The sequence below is a fragment of the Podarcis filfolensis genome (assembly GCF_964270895.1).
Source record: "Podarcis filfolensis genome assembly, chromosome: 16".
In the NCBI taxonomy this organism is placed as follows: Eukaryota; Metazoa; Chordata; class Lepidosauria; order Squamata; family Lacertidae; genus Podarcis; species Podarcis filfolensis.
The window spans coordinates 5,284,540-5,307,178 of NC_139620.1; the positions used below are offsets into that span (position 1 = coordinate 5,284,540).

Below are 22,639 nucleotides of genomic sequence, written 5' to 3' on the forward strand. Positions count from 1 at the left end.
TTACCTACACTGACGATGGTCATTGTTTGGATGGGGGGCTTTTATCCATTTCCGCAGTCACACAATCAATCAATCAGTAGCTGAATTGGGTTCCACACAGTCACAAAAACATATTAACCGAAAAAGCCTCAAAAACCCAAAATAAATAGCAAAAACAAAAGCACCAAACTTAATCCGTTCCGGAAGTCTGTTTGACTTCCAAAATGTTCGAGAACCAAGGCGCAGCTTCTGATTGGTGCAGGCTCCCTGGAAACAATAGCCGACAACTGCATTGGACATTTGGCTTCCAAAAAACATTCAAAAACACTTACTTCCGGGTTTTCGGCATTTGGGAACCAAAGTGTTTGAGTACCAAGGCGTTTGAGAACCAAGGTACCACTGTAATCCAGGTGGGGGGGTCAAAGCTTTTTTGGCGCTGTGCCTGATAGCTCCATTCCTCTTTCAGCAAAACAGCTTCCTTCACCTCCTACCCCAATCTCCAGCTACAGTGGTAAGGTAAAGGGTAAAGGGACCCTGACCATTAGGTCCAGTCGTGACCGACTCTGGGGTTGCGGCGCTCATCTCGCTTTATTGGCCAAGGGAGCCGGTGTACAGCTTCCGGGTCATGTGGCCAGCATGACTAAGCCGCTTCTGGCAAACCAGAGCAGCGCACGGAAACGCCATTTACCTTCCCACTGGAGCGGTACCTATTTATCTACTTGCTCTTTGACGTGCTTTTGAACTGCTAGGTTGGCAGGAGCAAGGACTGAGCAACGGGAGCTCACCCCATCGCAGGGATTTGAACCACCGACCTTCTGACTGGCAAGTCCTAGGCTCTGTGGTTTAACCCACAGCACCACCTGCGTACCTTGGGTTAAGTACTTAATTCGTTCCGGAGGTCCGTACTTAACCTGAAACAGTTCTTAACCTGAAGCACCACTTTAGCTAATGGGGCCTACTGCTGCCGCTGTGCCACCAGAGCACGATTTCTGTTCTCATCCTGAAGCAAAGTTCTTAACCTGAGGTACTATTTCTGGGTTAGCAGAGTCTGTAACCTGAAGCGTCTGTACACCGAGGTACCACTGTACTCTAATTTCCCCCCTGTTAAAGCCCACTTACCCTGCGAAACAACCCCCTTGAATTCTGGGGTTGCACAGCTATGATTATAGGCTTTGATACCCTCAACTTCCCACCTCGCTAACTCGCCTGCAAGCTCATTAGCAGGTGAATATCCAGCTGCTGCAACAGTTAAACACGGAGCTGATATTTAATTTATGCAACGAAGACTGCCATGCGGCCAGAATCAAAGGCTACCAATTTGTGCAGCGGTGTAAGGAGAATATTTTAAAAATATTTTTTTATGTTTTTTCCCTTTTATTCCAAAAGCCCGTAACCACCAAGCTCATTTGCTGATATGACTCAGGGGGATAGAAGAGAGAAAGAGAAGGAGAGAGAATGAAAAAGGCAGCGTCACTAGCTGCAGTTCCATGACTGATCTCCAGGCAGCTCTCGTTAATTGGAGCTGTCAGTGAAATCATTTTCAAAGAGGAAATAATTGCAAACGGCTCGTGGATCAGTCATGGCTGGAGGCTGGCGATTTGGTTTGCAGGTGTGCGGGGAGAAAGCTTCCTTGCCTGACGGTCCATTTGAAGCCTAACGAAGCGACACCCTCGTTAACGAAACTGGCTTTCTCTGCTCCCTATCTCCATCAACGACAGGATTGTACGATATGCCTCTGAGCATGTGCAGGGATTGTTTTACGCAGTTGATCTAACAGAGCAGAACTGTGTTATTTCTGCCTGCAGGTGGGGTGTGTGGTGTCTAAGGAAATCGGAAAGCTGCCTTATAGCAAATCAGACCAATTAGTCCATTAATTAGTCCGGTGGTTCCCAAGGTGGGTGGTACTGCCCCCTGGTGGGCTGCAAGATTACTCAAAGGTAAAGGTATAGGTAAAGGTAAAGGTACCCCTGACCATTAGGTCCAGTCGTGGCCGACTCTGGGGATGCGGCGCTCATCTCGCTTTACTGGCCGAGGGAACCGGCGTACAGCTTCCGGGTCATGTGGCCAGCATGACTAAGCCGCTTCTGGCGAACCAGAGCAGCGCACGGAAACACCGTTTATCTTCACGCCAGAGTGGTACCTATTTATCTACTTGCACTTTGACGTTCTTTCGAACTGCTAGGTTGGCAGGAGCAGGGACCGAGCAACGGGAGCTCACCCAGTCACGGGGATTCGAACCACCAACCTTCTGATCAGCAAGCCCAAGAGGGTCTGTGGTTTAACCCACAGCGCAAGGGAGAGGTATTGAAGGTCTAAATAACCATCAGATCATTTGAGAAGCTGGTATCACTGGATCAAGCTGGTCAATTTTGTCGAATTAACTGAACAGCTTTAATAAGATTTGGAATAAATGTTTCAATTAATTTGACACCATTTTGAATTTTATTGTGTTACTGGCTTCCTTAGTAGGGGACGTGGGTGGCGCTGTGGGTTAAACCACAGAGCCTAGGGCTTGCCGATCAGAAGGTCGGCGGTTTGAATCCCCGCGACGGGGTGAGCTCCCGTTGCTCGGTCCCTGCTCCTGCCAACCTAGCAGTTCGAAAGCACGTCAAAGTGCAAGTAGATAAATAGGTACCACTGCGGTGGGAAGGTAAACAGCGTTTCCATGCGCTGCTCTGGTTCGCCAGAAGAGGCTTAGTCTTGCTGGCCACATGACCTGGAAGCTGTACGCCGGCTCCCTCAGCCGATAAAACGAGATGAGCGTCGCAACCCCAGAGTCGGCCATGACTGGACCTAATGGTCAGGGGTCCCTTTACCTTTACATTCCTTAGTGGGTTGTGGAAACCGCTATCCTGAATAATGTTTTTTGGTAGCATAGGGAGCACCGGGGGTGAGTTTGTGGGATAGAGGTGGTGTGGCTTCTCAGAGTTTGCCAGTCCAGAACTACCTAAATTGTATGGAAATTTTTTCATTTCATGCTGCTACAGCAGCAAGAATGTTACTTGCTCAAAAGTGGAAAGAGGAAGAAGTCCTATCAAAGGAAGAACGGATGTAAAAAGTTATGGAATATGCAGAAATGGTGAAACTTACTGGAAGAATAAGAAATCAAGATAACAAACTTTTTATAAAAGAATGGAAATGGTTTATTGAATATTTGCAGATAAATTGTAAACAGATAAAATCATTAGCAGGATTATTGTAATAAACTGTAGTTTCACAAGAGTATATAATTAAATGAGGTAATTAAATGAGCAAGTGAAATGAATCTGGATATGCAGAAGATATTTAAAAAAATAATAATTAAGGAACTGCAGAAAGAGGGGGAAGGAAGTTGAATTTTGAAATGTTAAATAGATTGTAGAACTAATGAAATGTATAAACTTGAAATTTAAAAAAACAACCTTTAAAAACACCAGAAAATTGCCAGCCCCTGAATTAGTCTTGCAGCCGACAGCCACAAAACCCCCCCAAGCAACATTGGGGATTTTATAGGGGGGTCTCTGAAATGTGTTCAGAAACAAACTGGTGCAAACAACTATGAAGTGCTACGGGATCTTCTCTGCATCGAACGCTTGTGGTTCAGTCTGACTCAAGTCTCCAGAGATTTCCGTTCTGTCTCAGTCCTCCCCCTCCTAACTCTTTCAACCCCCTTCCTCCGGCAGTTACTACGGTCTGACCGTCTGGTTCCCAGACATGATCAAGCACCTCCAGAACATCGAATATGCCTCTCGCACCAAGGTGTTCAACAATGAGTCAGTGCGCCACATCACTTTCAACTTCACACTGGAGAACCAGATCCACACCCGCAGCGAGTATTTCAACGACAAGTAGGTGGCCGCTCTCTCTTGCTCTTCGAAATGTGGCAACCCTACCATATGATAGGCTCTGGTTCGCCAGATGGGTCATGAGCGAGACCATGGGGAGTTTGTTCCTTGTTGGTTGGTTGTGCGGGAGAACGGGGCCTTCTCAGTGGTGGCCCCCGTCTTCACCATTTATGGAATGCTTTCTCCTGGGAAAACACGCCTGGCACCAAGATGGTTATTTTTTAATGCCAGACTAATACCTTTCTGTTTTGGTGGTTACACTACCCTCGACGGTGGTGCTCAACTTTCAGTGGGGCGGGGTTATGACTTGTCCTTATCGTATCCTTGGATGAGAATTTTAGGGATAGAAGCATACAACTGTAGAGTTGGAAGAGACCATGAGGGTCATCTAGTCCAGGGGTCAGCAAACTTTTTCAGCAGGGGGCCAGTCCACTGTCCCTCAGACCTTGTGGGGGGCCAGACTATATTTTGAAAAAAAATATGAACGAATTCCTATGCTCCACAAATAACCCAAAGATGCATTTAATAATAATAATAATAATAATAATAATAATTATTATTATTATTATTATTATTATTATTATTATTATTTATTTGTACCCCACCCATCTGTGGCTGGGTTTGCCCAGCCACTTTGGCTGGCTTCCAACAGAATATCAAAATACAATGACCTATTAAACATTAAAAGCTTCCCTAAACAGGGCTGCCTTCAGATGTCTCCTAAAAGTCTGGTAGTTGTTTTTCTCTTTGACATTTGGTGGGAGGGTGCCACTACTGAGAAGGCCCTCTGCCTGGTTCCCTGTAATTTTGAATAAAAGCACACATTCTACTCATGTATAAACACCAGGCAGGCCCCACAAATAACCCAGAGATGCATTTTAAATAATAGGACACATTCTACTCATGTAAAAACACACTGATTCCCGGACCGTCCGCGGGCCGGATTGAGAAGGCGATTGGGCTGGATCTGGCCCCCGGGCCTTCGTTTGACTACCCTTGATCTAGTCCAAGCCCTGGCGATGCAGGAATCTTTCACCCGACTGAAACCCATAACCTCTCTGTTTTACGACAGGTTTATAAGCCTCAAAATGAAGTCTGTGTCCTTCGTCGACTCTTTGTTTGAGGAATGTTATTTTGAGGACATCACATCTAGCAATACGTTCTTCAAGAACTGCACTTTCATCTCTACCGTCTTCTACAACACGGGTAAAGTCTGAGGCCGCCGCGTGCCAAAAAAACAAACGAAAACCTTTAAAAAATATTTTCTTTTTCCAATTTTTCAAATGTCCCTACAATGAAAATTACATCTGAACAAAAATATATATATCCTGGCGCTCCTTCCTATTCTATGGTTAAGTCATGCCACCTCCTGGTAGGACCAGTTGCTTAAGTGAGTTCCCTTTTATTCTTTCATACATTGTGGAAGCCCATGTAGAACCACAGGACTGTACAGTAGGAAGGGACACCAAGAATCATCTAGTCTGGTGGAAGAAGATTGGAAGAAATTTAAAGACTATTTACAGAAATATTGCAAAATTAATGAATGTTAGAATGATGTTGGATAGAAATTAAGTGCTTTCCAGCTGTAATGCTTTAAGAATATGGAAGAAGGGTATAATTAGGTAAAAAAAAAAATAACTAAAATGGTGTTGGATTGGAAATAAGTGGTATTGGCAACAAAGTTAATAAGAATATGCAAAAATGAATTGATAATGGATGAAAATACTGAGTTATAAAATGTTAAGTTATAGAGATAAGATAAATGAAAGAGGGTAAGGATTTGCTGATTTGATTATTTAAATGGGAATACAAGAAGGGGAGGTGTGAGGAAGTCAAAGAAACAAGCAAATGAGTTTTATGTTATGAAAAACAATTGTTTTTAATTTTTCTTGTTTTTTCTGTATGTTTTACTTATCTTTTTATTTTATTTATTTATTTATTTATTTATTATTATGTGTTTTTGTATATTTGTCTTTGTAAAATCTTAATAAATATTTCTTTTTAAAAAAAAGAATCATCTAGTCTGACCCCCCCTGCAGTTCATTTAATAAATAAAAATAAAATAACCCTCCGTCTGTCTCCTCTTGACCCACAGACCTCTTTGAGTACAAGTTCATCAACAGTCGGATCATCAACAGTACCTTTCTCCACAACAAAGAAGGCTGCCAGCTGGACTTCAGCGATGAAAACAATGCCTACATGATTTATTTTGTTAGCTTCCTGGGCACTCTCGCCGTGCTGCCAGGGAATATAGTCTCTGCGCTCCTGATGGACAAAATCGGGCGACTTCGGATGCTGGGTAAGGGTTATAGGTAGTCCTGTCGCCATTGACAGGTGAAAGAGATATAATAATAATAATAATTTTTTATTTATACCCCACCCTTCCCAGTTCAAAAACCGGGCTCAGGGCGGCTAACAACAAATTTAAGACACTTAATTATAAAAGCAGCATAAAGTACAGTATAAAAACATGAATAACAATAAAATTCAAAAATCAGTTTAGGGTAAATAAGCATTAGATAATCCCCAGGGCTAGCTGGCTGAATTGGTCCTACTTGGGCCAGCGAGGAGGCCAGGGGAGAATTAGCTGTGGTGTCTCAGAGCGGGTGATCTTCATAAAAGGGGAAGGGAAGGGAAATAAAAAATCAGGCTGAATTCAAATTGAAGGCCAAGCGGAATAGCTCTGTCTTACAGGCCTGACGGAAGGAGGTTAAATCCTGAAGGGCCCTGGTCTCATGGGACAGAGCATTCCACCAGGTCGGGGCCATCATTGAGAAGGCCCTGGCCCTGGTGGAGGATAATCTGACTTCCTTAGGGCCCGGGACCTCTAAACTATGGTTATTCATGGACTTAAGGTCCTCTGCGGGGCAGACCAGGTGAGGCGGTCCCGTAGATACGAGGGCCCTAAGCCACAAAGGGCTTTAAAGGTCAAGACCAGCACCTTGAACCTGACCTATATTCCACCAGGAGCCAGTGCAACTGGTAAAGCACTGGGTGAATATGCTCCCATGGCAGTGACCCCGTGAGGAGCCTCACTGCAGCATTCTGCACCCGCTGGAGTTTCTGGGACAGTTTCAATAGCACAGCGAAGGCGGCTCCTAATGTCAATAGGCAGGGAGTTCCACAGTGTAGCTGCTGCCACACTGAAAGATTGAGTTCCTACAAATGAGAAATGGGTGTTATGTAGCACCTCTAGAAGTCCCACTTCTGTCGGTCGCAAGTGCTTGAGGAGTATGGCAATCTTGCAGGCAAACTTCCCCCAAGTTGCTAAAGGCTTTATATACGGATAGGAATGTCCTGTCTGGAAATTTCCCACCTAATTACTGGGGAAAAGGCACCGGTCAGATCACGGGATATTGATGGCCAAAACAGGCCATGCCTTAGTGTGTCTGTATTATTATTTTTTTGCCAGCTGCAGCGACCCCAGATCCAGAGCAGGATTGTGGCATGAGTAAGAGGCGAGAGCCAAGTCCTTTGTGCTGCTTTCCTGTTGAAAACTGCTCCCCCACACTCTGAATTTTAAGTTGCTCCATGAGTGTAAATGACTGGTTCTTTTCAGGAGCAAAGGAGGAGGGTGTTTTCTTTAAGAAAAGGGCACGGGGGGGGGGGAATGATTGCCCCAGCTCTGCGCTGCAATTCTGATCTAAACTCGGACTCCGCTCAGTTCTTGCACTGCACACAAAATGCAGCTCAGTCGCTAGAGTGTGAGACTCTTGTGGGTTCAAGCCCCACGTTGGGCAAAAACAGGGGTCTGCAAACTTTTTCAGCAGGGGCCAGTCCACTGTCCCTCAGACCTTGTGGGGGGCCGGACTATATTTTTTGGGGGGAAATGAACTACCATATTTTTTGCTCTCTAAGACTCACTTTTTCCCTCCTAAAAAGTAAGGGGAAATGTGTGTGCGTCTTATGGAGCGAATGCAGACTGCGCAGCTATCCCAGAAGCCAGAACAGCAAGAGGGATCGCTGCATTCGCTGCGTAGCAATCCCTCTTGCTGTTCTGGCTTCTGAGATTCAGAATATTTTTTTTCTTGTTTTTCTCCTCTACAAACTAGGTGCGTCCTGTGGTCTGGTGCGTTTTATAGAGCGAAAAATATGGTAATTCCTACACCCCACAAATAACCCAGAGATGCATTTTAAATAAAAGCACACATTCTACTCATGTAAAAACACCAGGCAGGCCCTACAATATCACCCAGAAATTCATTTTAAATAAAAGGACACATTCTACTCATGTAAAAACATGCTGATTCCCGGACCGTCCGCGGGCCAGATTTAGAAGGCGATTGGGCTGCATCCGGCCCCCGGGCCTTAGTTTGCCTACCCATGAGCAAAAAGACCCCAGCATTGCAGCGGGTTGGACTAGATGACCCTCGTGGTCCCTTCTGCCTCTACGATTCTGTGATTCTGTGGCAGTGCATTTTGGTGCAAAGAAAGGTTTCGGAGGGGCAGGGAATCTGTTGCTTTGTGGCCCTTTTGACTTTCGTCCTAATTGGCCTCATTCGTTAATGTTTCCCCATGAAAGAGCCTGTGCGATTTCCTTAAAAGACCCTACTAGGCTGCATTTTCATTTGTGTGAATAGTTGCTGATTTTGAATGAATGAGTAACGAAGCTTCTGGAGAAATAGGAACCAAATTGCTGCGCGGGCAGGATTCCTGATGAACAGTTTACATCGGTGGGAGGGTTGGCATCGTGGCACCTGGGAGCCCTCCACCCCCCCTTGAGGTCTCCCCCAAATTCCCTGAGCTCCTCCACCTCTTTGGACATGAGCTAGTGAGGGTGATGACCTTTCTTCTCCCTTGAAAAGCACGGAGATCTGAAAGAGTGACGCTTTTCCAGGCACAAGTTAAGTCTACTGCATCTAACTGTTACCCAGATACCTTGGGAAATTAATGAGTGTGTGTGTGAGAGAGAGAGCATAGCTGTCAACTTTTCCCGTAGGGACGCGGGTGGCGCTGTGGGTTAAACCACAGAGCCTAGGACTTGCCGATCAGAAGGTCGGCGGTTCGAATCTCAGCAACGGGGTGAGCTCCCGTCGCTCAGTCCCTGCTCCTGCCAACCTAGCAGTTCGAAAGCACGTCAAAGTGCAAGTAGATAAATAGGTACCACTCTGGCGGGAAGGTAAACGGCGTTTCTGTGTGCTGCTCTGGTTCGCCAGAAGCGGCTTAGTCATGCTGGCCACATGACCTGGAAGCTGTACGCCGGCTCCCTCGGCCATTAAAGCGAGACGAGCGCTGCAACCCCAGAGTCGGCCACGACTGGACCTAATGGTCAGGGGTCCCTTTACCTTACCCTTATTCCGAATAGGATTCTTCGCAAGAAAAGGGAAAAGTTGACAGCTTTGGAGAGAGAGAGAGCATTTTCTTTTACTCTCTTGAGACAAATATAAACATATTTACACACTTTGTATACAGGAAATAACTAATAACAAAGTTTGCTACATTCTTATTATTTGGCTGTATTCAACTGAAATTGGAGACTGGTTGAATTAAGTCAGCATGGCTAACTGGGCTCCATTAATCCAATGGGTCTACTCTGAGTAGCACTTAGCTGGGTACCACCTGTTAATCAACACTATTGCAGAAACTCTTATTTTTAGCAGTACTCAAAAGGCTGCCAGTAATACCGAGCCCTCCTCTGGGTTTTGAACCTTTCCCCCCATGAGGTCTAGAAACTTGTTTGACGATTCCTAAGAGATCGGCTTCTGCGACGGATGCAGAGAGCAATGGGTGCAGTCAGACATGGGTAACCTTGAATTAGGACTATCCCATTGACTCCTCTCTCTTCCCTTTCCCCCCTCCCATCTTCTCCCCGACGCATCCAGCCGGGTCGAGCGTCATGTCCTGCGTGAGCTGCTTCTTTCTGTCATTCGGGAACAGCGAGTCCGCCATGATCGCCCTCCTCTGCCTATTTGGTGGGGTCAGCATAGCTTCGTGGAACGCCCTGGACGTCCTCACGGTCGAGCTCTACCCATCGGATAGAAGGTAAGCCTTTCATCCTCCTCTTTGCAGAAACCCCAGTTCTTAGGGAAAGCCTACTAGAGTCAGTGGCGTAGCGTGGGTTGTCAGCACCCGGGGCAAGGCAAGTAATTTGCGCCCCCTAACCCGTGGATTTGCGCCCCCTAACCCATGGATTTGCCCTAACCCCAGATGTTGCGCCCGGTGCGGCCGGCCCCCCTGCACCCCCCACGCTACGCCACTGACTAGAGTTGTAGGGGTCTGTGGTTGGGTGGTGGCCAAAGGCGATTTCTGCAGCAGAGACCCCGCCTCCACCATCCTGGAGCCAACCAATCGGCATGAAAGGGGAGCATTCCTAGCCAATGAGAAGAAGTCCCCTTCTCCTTTGTGCTGATTGGAGCCAATCGGAGGGAAAGGAGGCGGGTCAGCCACTGAGGGTTGGCTCCTAGGGTCAGAAGGTGCGCAGGAGTGTGCTGCGCCCGGGGGTAACCCATGAAACGTGGTCCAGGACCGGTCCAGAAACCGTAGGTTCCGCTAGGAGTCAGTCCGACAGGGCCAAGGCAGGAAACCAGGCAAGGACAGGTGCAGGATCTAGCATACAGCAATGTTGCTCCCGCAACTTGGGGCAGGGTCTGATAGCCTTTTATCTCTGTTGTGGTAACGGCCGGTCCTGATCCCCCAGTGACTCACCTCCCTGTCTCGCCCAAAGGTGGGCACTCCTCCTGCAAGTACTCAGGTCTCTCCTCCTCTCAGACCTCAGTCTCTGCAGCTCGGGAGACGTTGGTGGGTTACTAGACCCAGAGGCTGCCTCAGCCTCCCCTGACCCAACTGGTAGTGGAGCAGCTGTAAGTGATGGCCCAGGTGGAGGCAACGAGGTCATCCCTGCATCTGGAGCCAGGGCAGGCTCAGGCCCCTGACTCTGCCCAGCTGGTGTTTGTTGCAGGGGAGCCTGTGCAGAGTGGGACTCTTCAGGATCAGGCCCCAGACTTGGTTCAGGTGATGCCTGAGGCAAAGGATCCGGTACAGACTGAGACTCCTCTGGTTCCGAGTCCGAGTCCCAGGCCATCACAAAGAGGAAACACGGAGGAGGAAATTGTACTGGAAGGTCCAAGATCTCTAAGGTGCAGAGGTTTCTGGCAGGGTGTCCATTTGCAGAGGGCAGTCTTTCACTACAGGGTTGGGGAACCCGGAGGATAATCCTGGCCCCTGAGGCCATTTCCCCAAAATCATAACTCACCAGCTGACATCCCTTGCAATCATCATCTGAGCAGGTGCTGCAACCCAGAACATTTGGGAGGAGTTGGACTTCACTAAATGACCTTTGTGGTCCCTTCAGACTCTACAACTGTACAAAGTAGGGGGAAGTTGTCCTTGCAAAGTGTGTCATGGATCTTTCTTTTGCCTCCTATGAATTCAGATGCTGCCGCAAACCCTCCTGAGAGGGAGAGCCAGTGTGGTGTAGTGGTTAAGAGCGGTAGTCTCGTAATCTGGTGAACCGGGTTCGCGTCTCCACTCCTCCACATGCAGCTGCTGAGTGACCTTGGGCCAGTCACACTTCTCTGAAGTCTCTCAGCCCCACTCACCTCACAGAGTGTTTGTTGTGGGGGAGGAAGGGAAAGGAGAATGTTAGCCGCTTTGAGACTCCTTAAAGGGAGTGAAAGGCAGGATATCAAATCCAAACTCTTCTTCTTCTTCTTCTGTTGCAAATCAAGAATTTCGCTTAAAAGAACCCCCAGATCCCAAGTTGATAGTCCTCATGGTTTACAAGGACAACAATGTATATGATTTTTTGGGGGGAATGGGGACAGGAGGGTTCAGAAGCACTGCCTGAATGCTTCTGCGATGCCAGAACTATGGGAGCTGTCTAGATTGCGAAGGACTCTAGAGGTGGCCCAAAGCGGTTAATTGCATCTCTCCCTGCATTGCAACATCTTAAAAAAGAAAGTGTAAAATCCAAATCTCATGACGGTGCGGTCCTGTCCCTTCCCTCCCAGCGCCTCCAATGTCCTTTCAGGGATAAACACTTTGCAGGGGGGAAGCGAGAGGCTGCCTAGCATTGGAAATGAGGGCAATCCGAGAAAAAGTGACGCATCTAGCTTGCCAGTCACACGCCAGCCCAGGCTGCCCGCAGGGACCTTGGCAGCACAGGAGAAAAGGAGGAGGGGGAAGAGAGAGGGAAAGAGAGAGAGAGAGAGAGAGAGAGAAGGATGAATGGTTCCTGGAGAGGAGCAAAAACCCAGTGCTGTGTTTTTTCAGTGGGAGGAGAGAGAGAGGGGCGAAAGCTTAGAGGCCAGGTCACAGAGGCTGAGGTCCGTTTCAAAGCAGCAGCACAAACAGGCTTTGCAAAAACAGAGCAGCTGTAATGAAATCAGCAAGATGTGTTGATTTCCTTGATTATTTATTAGTAAAATTTATATGCTGCTTGGAGGTAGCAAAAAACCTTAAAGCGAAGGCTTACAAAATACAGTGGTGCCTCAGGTTAAGAACTTACCGTATTTTTCACTCTATAAGACGCACCAGACCACAAGACACACCTAGTTTTTGGAGGAGGAAAACAAGAAAAAAAAATCTGAATCTCAGAAGCCAGAACAGCAATTGGGATCGCTGCGCAATGAAAGCAGCAATCCCTCTTGCTGTTCTGGCTTCTGGGATAGCTGTGCAGCCTGCATTCGCTCCATAAGACACACACACATTTCCCCTTACTTTTTAGGAGGGAAAAAGTGAGTCATATAGAGCAAAAAATACAGTAATTCGTTCTGGAGGTCCATTCTTAACCTAAACCACCGCGCGATTTCTGTTCTCATCCTGAAGCAAAGTTCTTAACCCGAGGTACTATTTCTGGGTTAGCGGAGTCTGTAACCTGAAGCTTCTGTAACCTGAAGCGGTCTGTAACCCGAGGTACCACTGTATAGATCAAGTTGTTGTTGTTGTTGTTTTAAATGCCCTTCCTACTCCCTCTTCCGTTTCCTCTTTCTATCATCATCATCAACAACACCCCCCCGGGACCTCTAGCATAGCTGTCAACTTACAGATTTGAAAATAAGGGACCAGCAGCCTCACAAATAAGGGATCAGCAGCCAAAATAAGGGATTTTTTTTGAGCACAGTTATGTTCAACTTCTGAGCCCCTCTGAGCCAAAGGCAGAAAGCCCAGCCAGCAGCCAAATGAAGCCTCATCAATAAGGGACAGCAGCGGGACACGGCGCTGGGATAAGGGACTGTCCCGCCAAATAAGGGACACTTGACAGCTACGATCTCTAGTTGGTGCACATGGTTCTCCTCCCCATTTTATCCTCACGACAGCCCTGTGAGGTAGGTGAGGCTGAGAGGCAGTGACTTGGCCCAAGGTCACCCCGTGAGCTTCGTGGCTGAGCGGGGGATTTGAACCCAGCTCTCCCAGGTCCTACCTAGTCCAACACACGAACCATTTTACGTCACACTGGCTCTGGTTTCCTCCATTTGTTGCTGGCTTGCACAGTGAGGGTGAGGAGTCAGGTTTTTCCTGATCAGCAAGCAACTGGTATGAAGATTGTGTTTTTAAAACACGAGATACCCCGTGGCGAGATGCCACCTCAAAGCCTGGCAGACTCATCGTGCCCAAAGAGAGGCTGTGCATGTCAATAACTTGTAGTTATTTCCTGATTCTGAGATGCAGCTGCCTGGAGAACAAATTCTCTCCCTGAAAAAAACCAACCCCTATGTGCATCTTTTTCTTGATATTCCGAAGGCATCCTAAGGGAAGTTTGATTTTTTTATTATTATTAAATTTTATTTAACATAATTATTACAAAATACAGTACAAGCAAAATACTGCAAATACATACATATTTCAGATAAGCACACACACATATAAAAAAGAACAAAAAGGAGGAAAAGAAAAAGAAAAATTGGAAGAAGAAGAAAAATTGGAAGAATTTATTCTACAAATATCTCAATAATAAAATTTCACTGATGGACTTCCATCACTTACACCGCACTTCCTATATACATTTTATGCAAAATTGTGTCTGTTATTCCATATTTTCCCCATACAATCTCATGCAAATATTCTAATCAGTAAGTTTTCTAAATCTTTCATAAATCTATTCTAAACACAACCAATACCTTACACAATACCTTTTGTTGTGTTTTTATATTTTGTGGGAAGCTGCCCAGAGTGGCTGGGGCAACCCCAGGCAAATGGGCAGGTTAAAAGGTAAAGGGACCCCTGACCATTAGGTCCAGTTGTGACTGACTCTGGGGTTATGGTGCTCATCTCGCTTTATTGGCCGAGGGAGCCAGCATACAGCTTCCGGGTGATGTGGCCAGCAGGACTAAGCCGCTTCTGGCGAACCAGAGCAGGGCATGGAAACGCCGTTTACCTTCCCGCCGGAGCGGTGCCCATTTATCTACTTGCACTTTGATGTGCTCTCGAACTGCTAGGTTGGCAGGAGCAGGGACCGAGCAATGGGAGCTCACCCCGTCGCAGGGATTCGAACCCCCGACCTTCTGATAATAACATAATTATTATTTCTTCCTTTGCTTCTAGGACGACTGCTTTCGGCTTCCTTAATGCCCTGTGCAAACTGGCTGCCGTCCTGGGCATCAGCATCTTCACGTCCTTTGTGGGCATCACGAAAGCGGTGCCCATCCTTCTGGCCTCGGCGGCGCTGGCCGTGGGGAGCTCCCTGGCCCTCAAGCTGCCGGAGACACGGGGGCAGGTGCTGCAGTGAGCGTGCGTCCGTGCGAGCGTGTGAAAAAGAGAGAGAGAGATTCGCACTCGGCCCTCATCCGCGCCTGCCCTGTCCCACTTGCCAGGGGAGGGGGGCAGGTAGCAGATCTAGAGTTGTAGACACTGTGACTGTCTTGTCGTACCATTTCAACTGGGGGGGAAAAAACCAACCGTGGTCCGGGCTTTCGCCCGCAGACAAATCTCACCCCCAGCCCTTCTCCCCAATTTCCTCTTGTGGTTATCGGTGTACGTGTGAATCCTCACCCCACCTCCACCCATCCAAAAAACGACCCCAATGAAATAGCAGGGGGACCGGATGAGGCGCAAAGTCGCCTCTCTCTCTCTTTCTCTCTCTCTGTCTCTCTGCGCAAAAGGGACGCAGACGGGTCAGAGGTCAAACATCGGGGGGGGGCAGTGTGACCCCCCCTCCCGAACCCATGGCATTTCAGGGTGTGTGACCCCCCCGCAAACCACTTCGCCAATCCAAGCTGGGGTATGTGTGCATGTGTGTCCAACTATCTGGTAGAGGACATGTGACGATGTTTTACACCAATGTGTAAGCTTGTACAAAACAGTAAATCTCACAGATCTCGGGTGTGTTAACGTGCTCCAAACGTCCCCTTTTCCTTTCATCTCCTCCTTCTTTTTTATTTTTTAAAAAGGGGTTCTCAAGAGGCACACTTTTGTGTCTCAGTGCACACCCATCCCACGTGTGTGTGTGTGTGTGTGTGTGTGTGTGTGTGTGTGTACAGCGGGGGGAGACAAACAAAACAACCTCCCCCAAATCGTAGCGTCCGTTTCTGGGTGTGTAAAACTAGCGTCGGTTCGGGTGTGTGATTTCGTTTAGCTTAACGTGTCAGGGGTTGGCGCCGCTGCGGGAGGGCGGAAGAGCCTTCAGGTTTCTGGGTGCGGTGCCAAACAGGCCCTGCCGTCTCGCAAACCGGGCTTCGCTCTTGTGAGCCTTTCCACAACCTGTACATTCATTGTGCATCTGTGTCATTGGCTGCTGGTGGATCTGTTTTGCTTTGGGACTCGAGTCAGCTGCCATGATTCCGAGCCAGAGGCCTTGGGCCCATCTAGTCCAGTGTTGCTGGCACTGACCGACAGCAGCGGCGCTCCGGGGGTGTCAGGTCTCATCCAGGCCTACCTGGAGATTGGAGCCTGGGCCTTTCGGGGTTCTCCTCTGCTGAGATTGCCCCTTCCCTTCCCCAAGATATAGGAACATATGAAGCTGCCATATACTATTGGCCCAAGAGGTCAGTATTGTCTGCTCGGACTGGCAGCAGCTGTGCAGGATTTCAGGCAGGGGGTCTCTCAGCCCTCCCTGGAGAGATGCCTTCAAAGGATGGAAGCTGGGACTTTCTGCTTGCAAGGCCAAGCTATTGTTGTAAACAAAAATTGCCCTTTTCCCTTATGGGGTATCCAAGAGCCCATATAGAGTCCTTACATAGGTTCCCTATTGGTAGGAGAAAATAACAGAGGCCAACCAGAAAATATTGAGAAGCAAAGCAGCGAGTAAGCTTTCTTGATCTGTTGCAACAGGGTCCTCACACCACATGCAGAAGAGGAAGAGGAACCCAGAAAAATGGCGCGCAAGGCCTTATAAAGACTTTTGAAATTGCCACCCTGTAGATCAAGACCACCCCCAGAAACATCATACATACATCACCGAAGGGGTGTAACCTAAGACCACCCCTCGGATACATCATACCTACAACACAGAAAAGGCGGTCTTAAAACAGAAATTTGAATGTTGTTTTTCTCCTGTCGTTGTTTATCTCCTGTCTGGCAGGTTACTTGATTAGATTTCCTGGGGAGCCTGGCCAGTCTTCTGTAATGATAAATACTTAGTTCCTGGGCCAGGTCACAGGCTCACACCCTATTCATATCTTAAATGTGCCCTTAAGACAGGATTTGTGAGGAAAGAGACAATGGGGAGGTTTCCCACTTTGACCTTGTAGAGAAAACATTTGGTCAGTTTAGGAATCAAAATGGTTCCAGGTCGGTCTTCCTGTGCTGATCTAGGTATGTGCTTGGTTGGTACAGTTATGAACATTACCATATATCTAAGACCATAAAATTCCTATCACAATACGATGGCCCTTTCTCCAGAGATGGTGACAATAAAGTACCACCAGTCTAATTGGAGAGGTTGCCTTTCCCTTGGTTGGTCTCGTTTCCTATCTAGACGGAAGAACTTCCCATCTTCCGGCCCAGACCTTTGGAACATCTCGCCCCATGGTTGACTGCCACCAACTGCTCTCAGATGAGGGACATGTATTCATGTGACTTTGATTTTATGTGGGTCCCAAGACAAATTAAGATGCTCCAGTGCTAGTTGGTGGAAACCACAGAGGATATACACAAAGTACCAAATGTGGTGACAGTAATAATAATGCAACAAAACAACAACACCACAAACTGGCTTATAAGTATAAAATCCAATTTACTAGATTAATAGCTAGAATACAGATAGACTTGTAACCATTCAAGCAGCAAACATACTCAGGTGCCATGTGCAAAACAAAGCCTGGAGATACTGTAAACATGGAGTGGATAAATGTACAACTGTATCTTAACAAGTTAATGGGATGTGGGTGGCGCTGTGGGTTAAGCCTAGGACTTGCCGATCAGAAGGTTGGCGGTTCGAATCCCCGCGACGGGGTGAGCTCCCGTTGCTCGGTCCCTGCTCCTGCCAACCTAGCAGTTCGAAAGCACGTCAAAGTGCAAGTATATAAATACGTACCACTCCAGCGGGAAGGTAAACGGTGTTTCCATGCGCTGCTCTGGTTCGCAAGAAGCGGCTTAGTCATGCTGGCCACTTGACCCGGAAGCTGTACGCTGGCTCCCTCGGCCAATAAAGTGAGATGAGCACCGCAACCCCAGAGTCGGCCCCGACTGGACCTAATGGTCAGGGGTCCCTTTACCCTTTACCTTTTTATCTTAACAAGTTACACGTGCAATAAACGTTATGCAGCCTGGATAAAGGAACCGTTCAACAAGTATCCTACTTGCTTTGTGTTTCCAACTCAAGACCCATTGAAGAACATCTCATCCAGTTCAATCTTTGAAAAACAGCTTTGAAAAACTTGTTCATATTCTCCAGTGTGCTACCCTTGCCATTGTGGCGGCATGGGGTTGCCGCTCTGTGACTGGACTTACGCTACTTGTTGAACGGTTCATTTATCCAGTCTGTACAACGTTTATTGCACATGTAACTTGTTAAGATACAGTTGTACATTTATCCACTCCATGTTTACAGCATCTCCAGGCTTTGTTTTGCACATGGCACCTTAGTATGTTGCTTGAATGGTTACAAGTCTATCTGTATTCTAGCTATTATTCTAGTAAATTGGATTTTATACTTATAAGCCAGTTTGTGGTGGTGTTGTTTTGTTGGAAACCACAGAGGGACAAGACTGTTGCTCCTGTGCTCAGATCCTGCTCAGCCATGGTGAGAACTGGATGCTGGACTAGATGGGCCGCTGGCTTGATCCTGCAAGCTCTTCTTATGGTCTTAGATGTTCCCCATCCCTGCCTTCGCATCTCCACTCAGGGGCCTCATTGGGAGCTGGGGGAACGGGACTCTTAATACAAACCGAGAGATCCTTAGCCCTTTATTTCACGACCAAGAAGAAAGGAGGGAGAATCGCTGTTCCAATTTAACGTTTGTGGACCAAAAACTGCCCAGCAAAGCTTGATAAAAAAGCACATTTTAACTCAGCAGGATAGCGAATGCGGTCTTCTCATTCATTCCAATCTCTCTGTTTTCGGTGTGGTTTTTTTCCCCTTTGGAGAAAAAATACCAGAAGTGGCGAGGATCGGCTGGACTCTCAGCCTTCAGCCAGCATGACCAATGGTGGGAGCTGGAGTCCCAACAACCCCTGGCTCACACTGTAGAATTATCCATTTAGGATAATTCTGCTTCCCCAATTCCCCAGGAGGAAGAGGGCTAATACTTTTTTAGCCCTGACTTGAGAGTTGGTCAGTAGTCTGGGGGGAGGCATAGAGGAACCCTGTGTCATAAACGAAGCACTAAGTCAAACTCAGCATCTTCAAAGGTCCAGGTGTTATTCCCCTTTGTCACCTGGCCCCCGGCAGCTGCAATATCTCCCTCTGGCCAGCTGGAGGGGTGGCGCTAAAGCACAAACGGTCTTTCCCTCTGGCTGCAGCAGAATAGGGAATTTCCGAGACACACAGACCCTCAAACCTTAAGTTATCTGAATATAGAGAGGGAGCCTGCCTAACTTCAATAGGCAGGGAGTTCCACTGGTTAAGCGGTGCCCTGCTGAAGCCACGCCTCCTTGCAACGTTGAACGACAACGCAGCTAATAAATTTACATGCAACCTAGCCTTTCCTCTCCCCCTTTGTGAATCTTGACGCCTCTGGAGTAAGGTCCTATTTTAAGCAGCTGCTTTTGGGAAGTAACAGATCCACACGGGAAGTATTTATCAATCAAAGCACACGCCCCTCCTTTGCGCCTTTCCCCAAAATTGTGACGCTTCCCCCCACCTCAACCCTTCGGTCTCTCTCCATCCTTTACAGTGTAGCTGGTCTTTAAAAACAAAAAAAACAAAACCCCCCACATCCAAACCATACGTAGTTCTGTCTGTATGCAAAATAAAATAAAAAAATGACAAAAAACCTTGTGTTGTGGTTTTAGCTGTTTTTAGATGTTTGTAAAAGAACAATTGAGAAGAAAAAAAATGAGGAAAATAATAATAATAGTCATTATCTTCAGTTGTCGTCTCCAGGTTGTTTCATTTTGTATTAATAATAAAAAAAAAAGATAAAAAAACAGAAGCCAAGAATGACGACGAGATGAGACGGTTGTTTTAAATGCCGCGTTGAGAAATAAATATTCCTAAACGTGCTGCGGATGATGATGATTTAAGGTTTTAAAAAATAAAAGAGGTGGTGTGTGCATAGTTTTTGATCGCTAGGGAAAGGATTTAAATATATGTAAGTCTGGCTCTGGCCCTACACATGAATCTTCCCCCCCCTCTGGAATTATGAACACATAGTAAAAAAAAGTAAAAAAAAAAAAATCTATGTAAAAATGAAAAAAAAATAAAAGATTGAAAAAATGATGGTTGTGCGTGTTGGGTTTTTCCTTTTCGTTATTCTGTTGGGGATGTGCAAGGAAATTCAGGTATAACGAAAAGTTCACAGAATTATACTTGGAAGGGATTCCCAGAGTCATCTAGTCCAGACACGTCCAAGGCATCGATTGCGATTGACCAGTCGATCCTTGGATGAATTATGGTCGATCGCAATGCCCCCTCCGCTGGCGACCGTTCTGAGCAACCACTACCTCGTCCTGAGCTCAGGGGAAGCAGGCTGTTATGGTGCATAGCTGTCAACTTACAGATTTGAAAATAAGGGACCAGCAGCCTCGAAAATATGGAATCAGCAGCCAAAATAAGGGATTTTCCAAGCACAGGCATGTTCAACTTCTGAGCCCCTCCGAGCCAAAGGCAGAAAGCCCAGCCAACAGACAAACGAAGCCTCAAGCGGTGGTTCCCACAGCGCAGCAACCCGGCAAAGGGGATGCAGCAAGGAAAACCACCATCATCTCTCCGCTGGGAAGCGCTGAGCAAAGGCGAGTCCCCAGGCAACGCGGCCGATTTGATCGGCACAAGGCATGCAAGCTCCACCCCCCAGTCGTTCTTAGACTCCTTACTGGGTGAGCAACGCAGCCAAGCAACACAGTTGGAGCCTCCCTCCTGCCTGGCTGGCAGGGAGGGAGGGAGAGGAGCTGCTTCCTTTGAAACCCGGGAAATTTAAGGGACATCATCAATAAGGGACAGCAGCGGGACACAGCGCTGGGATAAGGGACTTTCCCGCCAAATAAGGGACGGTTGACAGCTATGTTATGGTGCTGCTTGCGTGTAACTACACAGCCTACTTCAAGTTGGGCATGCCGGATCTGGTCCAACCCACTGCAATACAGGGATCTTTTGCCCAACGTGGGGCTCAAACCCCCGACCCTGAGATTAGGAGTCTCATGCTCCGCCGACTGAGCTTTGCAAAGGTTCTCCTTGCACCCTCGATCAAGACAGGTGCCCGTTTGCAAAATTGCAACGGACCGTTGGATAAACTTTGAAAACGCTTGACGCAGCGGCGGCAAATCATAAGGATGAAAACAAAGGCAACGATGTACAGTGGTACCTCGGGTTAAGTACTTAATTCGTTCCGGAGGTCCGTTCTTAACCTGAAACTGTTCTTAACCTGAAGCACCACTTTAGCTAATGGGGCCTCCTGCTGCTGTCGCGCCGCCTGAGCACGATTTCTGTTCTCATCCTGAAGCAAAGCTCTTAACCTGAAGCACTATTTCTGGGTTAGCGGAGTCTGTAACCTGAAGCGTATGTAACCTGAAGCATATGTAACTCGAGGTACCACTGTATAGATTTGTTAAGGGGGAGAAAAACAGCGGCCGTGCCCATTTTCCAAAATGTGAAATGGGATGCTGCCTTCTATGGGATAGACCAGTTACGCAAACACTGGCTGGCAGCAGCTCTCCACAGGCAAGGGATTATCCCTGGCCTTATCTAGCGATGACACTGGGGACTCAGCCTGGCACGTTCTGCATGCCTGACCCTGCGTTCTGGTCCTCCCCTTAAAAAAAACAAGGGTAAGCTACTAGTCCTCATGGTTCTGCCCGAAGTCTGATTTACAGGTAGTAACAGAAGAAGCTTCTTTATACAACCATCAGACTGCCTAGGCCAGTATTGCCCACTCAGACTGGCAGCAGCAGCGGATTTCACACTGCAACATGGAGATGCCAGGGACCTTGTTATTGGTGTGGCAAAAATAAAATAAAATGCTAGCCTATTTACAAAGCTAAGCAGGGTCTGCTATGGTTGAAATGCCGACCACTGGCTCAAGGTCGGTATGGAATCTTCACAAACATTCTAGCCGCTCAGGCAAACGGCTGCATGCAAGGTCATGCCTGGTCCCGCTTTCAATACTGCGGGCGCCCGCAAAGGTTTTGGGGCACTCAGACCAATCAGCACGTATCCTGTAACCTCCTGCTAGGATCCAGCAACTTTTCATGTACTGCCAAAGCTCTGGTTTGCTTTCATCCCGTTCTCATTGTGCTCCAGATAGCAATTGCGTGGCAGCGTGGCACAGTGGTTAAGGTGCTGGCCTTGGGCCTGGGAGAGAGGGAACAGGGTTCAAATCCCTCCCAGTCTGCCGAACTCTCCCTGTGGTGAGGATGAAATGGGAGAGGGGCCACCTTGGGAGGAAAAGGTGGGATATACATTTAAAGGTAAATAAAACAATGTTGTGGAAGCACTGAATCTAGCAAAATCAAATAAATCTGTTATTGTGCTGTGGGAGACAAGGAAGATCAAATTCTATAGAGCCCCACGAGGACAAGTCTGCAGATTTCTGCTGGCCTCTCACTTTTCCGCACCTAGAAGCAGAAAGTGCAAAAGTTGAAACTGTTTTCCCCCAAACAGGTTCTTCTGGATTATTTCCAGCCCAGCAAGATGTCCTTGCCTCCTTTTCCATTAAGATGCTTTGCAGCAATGAGCCGGAAATCCAACAGGTGCACAGATGGCTTAGTGAGTGCCTGGGAGGGGAGAAGCTTCACCTGTTGAATTTTTCTTCTGCGCAGCTGAAGAACATGGCATGCCCTTCATTTCCCAAGGTGTATAAGGAACCTATCTGGCCATTAACAGAACCACCTTGGAGACCCCGCGACATTTTGTATCTGAAGATTAAGTGATTTATTTAACTTTTCCTTATCCATTAGCCCTGGGATGCTCTACTGAGAGACAGCGGTGGTGTAGTGGTTAGAGCAGAGCTTCCCAAACTTTTCATGTTGGCGACGCACTTTTTAGACATTCATTATTTCACAATTCAGTTTTACTTGGAGGTTAAAGATTCAGGTAGGTAGTGTGTTGGTCTGACAGTCGAGATAAATAAAATAATAATAAATTGTCCAGTAGCACCTTAGAGAACAACTAAGTTTGTTCTGGGTATAAGCTTTCATGTGCATGTCTCTGAAGAAGTGTGCATGTAAGGGACGCGGGTGGCGCGGTGGTCTAAACCACTGAGCCTCTTGGGCTTGTTGATTATAAGGTCGGCGGTTCGAATCCCCACGACAGGGTGAGCTCCCGTTGCTCTGTCCCAGCTCCTGCCCACCTAGCAGTTCGAAAGC

General features: G+C 47.4%; 1 protein-coding gene across 1 annotated transcript in view; it reads left to right on the forward strand.

Moving 5' to 3' along the window:
• SV2A (synaptic vesicle glycoprotein 2A) overlaps nucleotides 1-18,979 on the forward strand; it is a 55,549-nt gene extending 36,570 nt beyond the window's left edge. The window contains exons 10-14 of the mRNA XM_083591120.1: nucleotides 3,642-3,806; nucleotides 4,876-5,009; nucleotides 5,899-6,102; nucleotides 9,626-9,785; nucleotides 14,286-18,979. Of these exons, the coding sequence (XP_083447246.1) occupies nucleotides 3,642-3,806; nucleotides 4,876-5,009; nucleotides 5,899-6,102; nucleotides 9,626-9,785; nucleotides 14,286-14,469 (847 nt within the window). The 3' untranslated portion in view covers nucleotides 14,470-18,979. The remainder of the gene's footprint in view (nucleotides 1-3,641; nucleotides 3,807-4,875; nucleotides 5,010-5,898; nucleotides 6,103-9,625; nucleotides 9,786-14,285) is intronic.
• The last annotated feature ends 3,660 nt before the right edge of the window (nucleotides 18,980-22,639 follow it).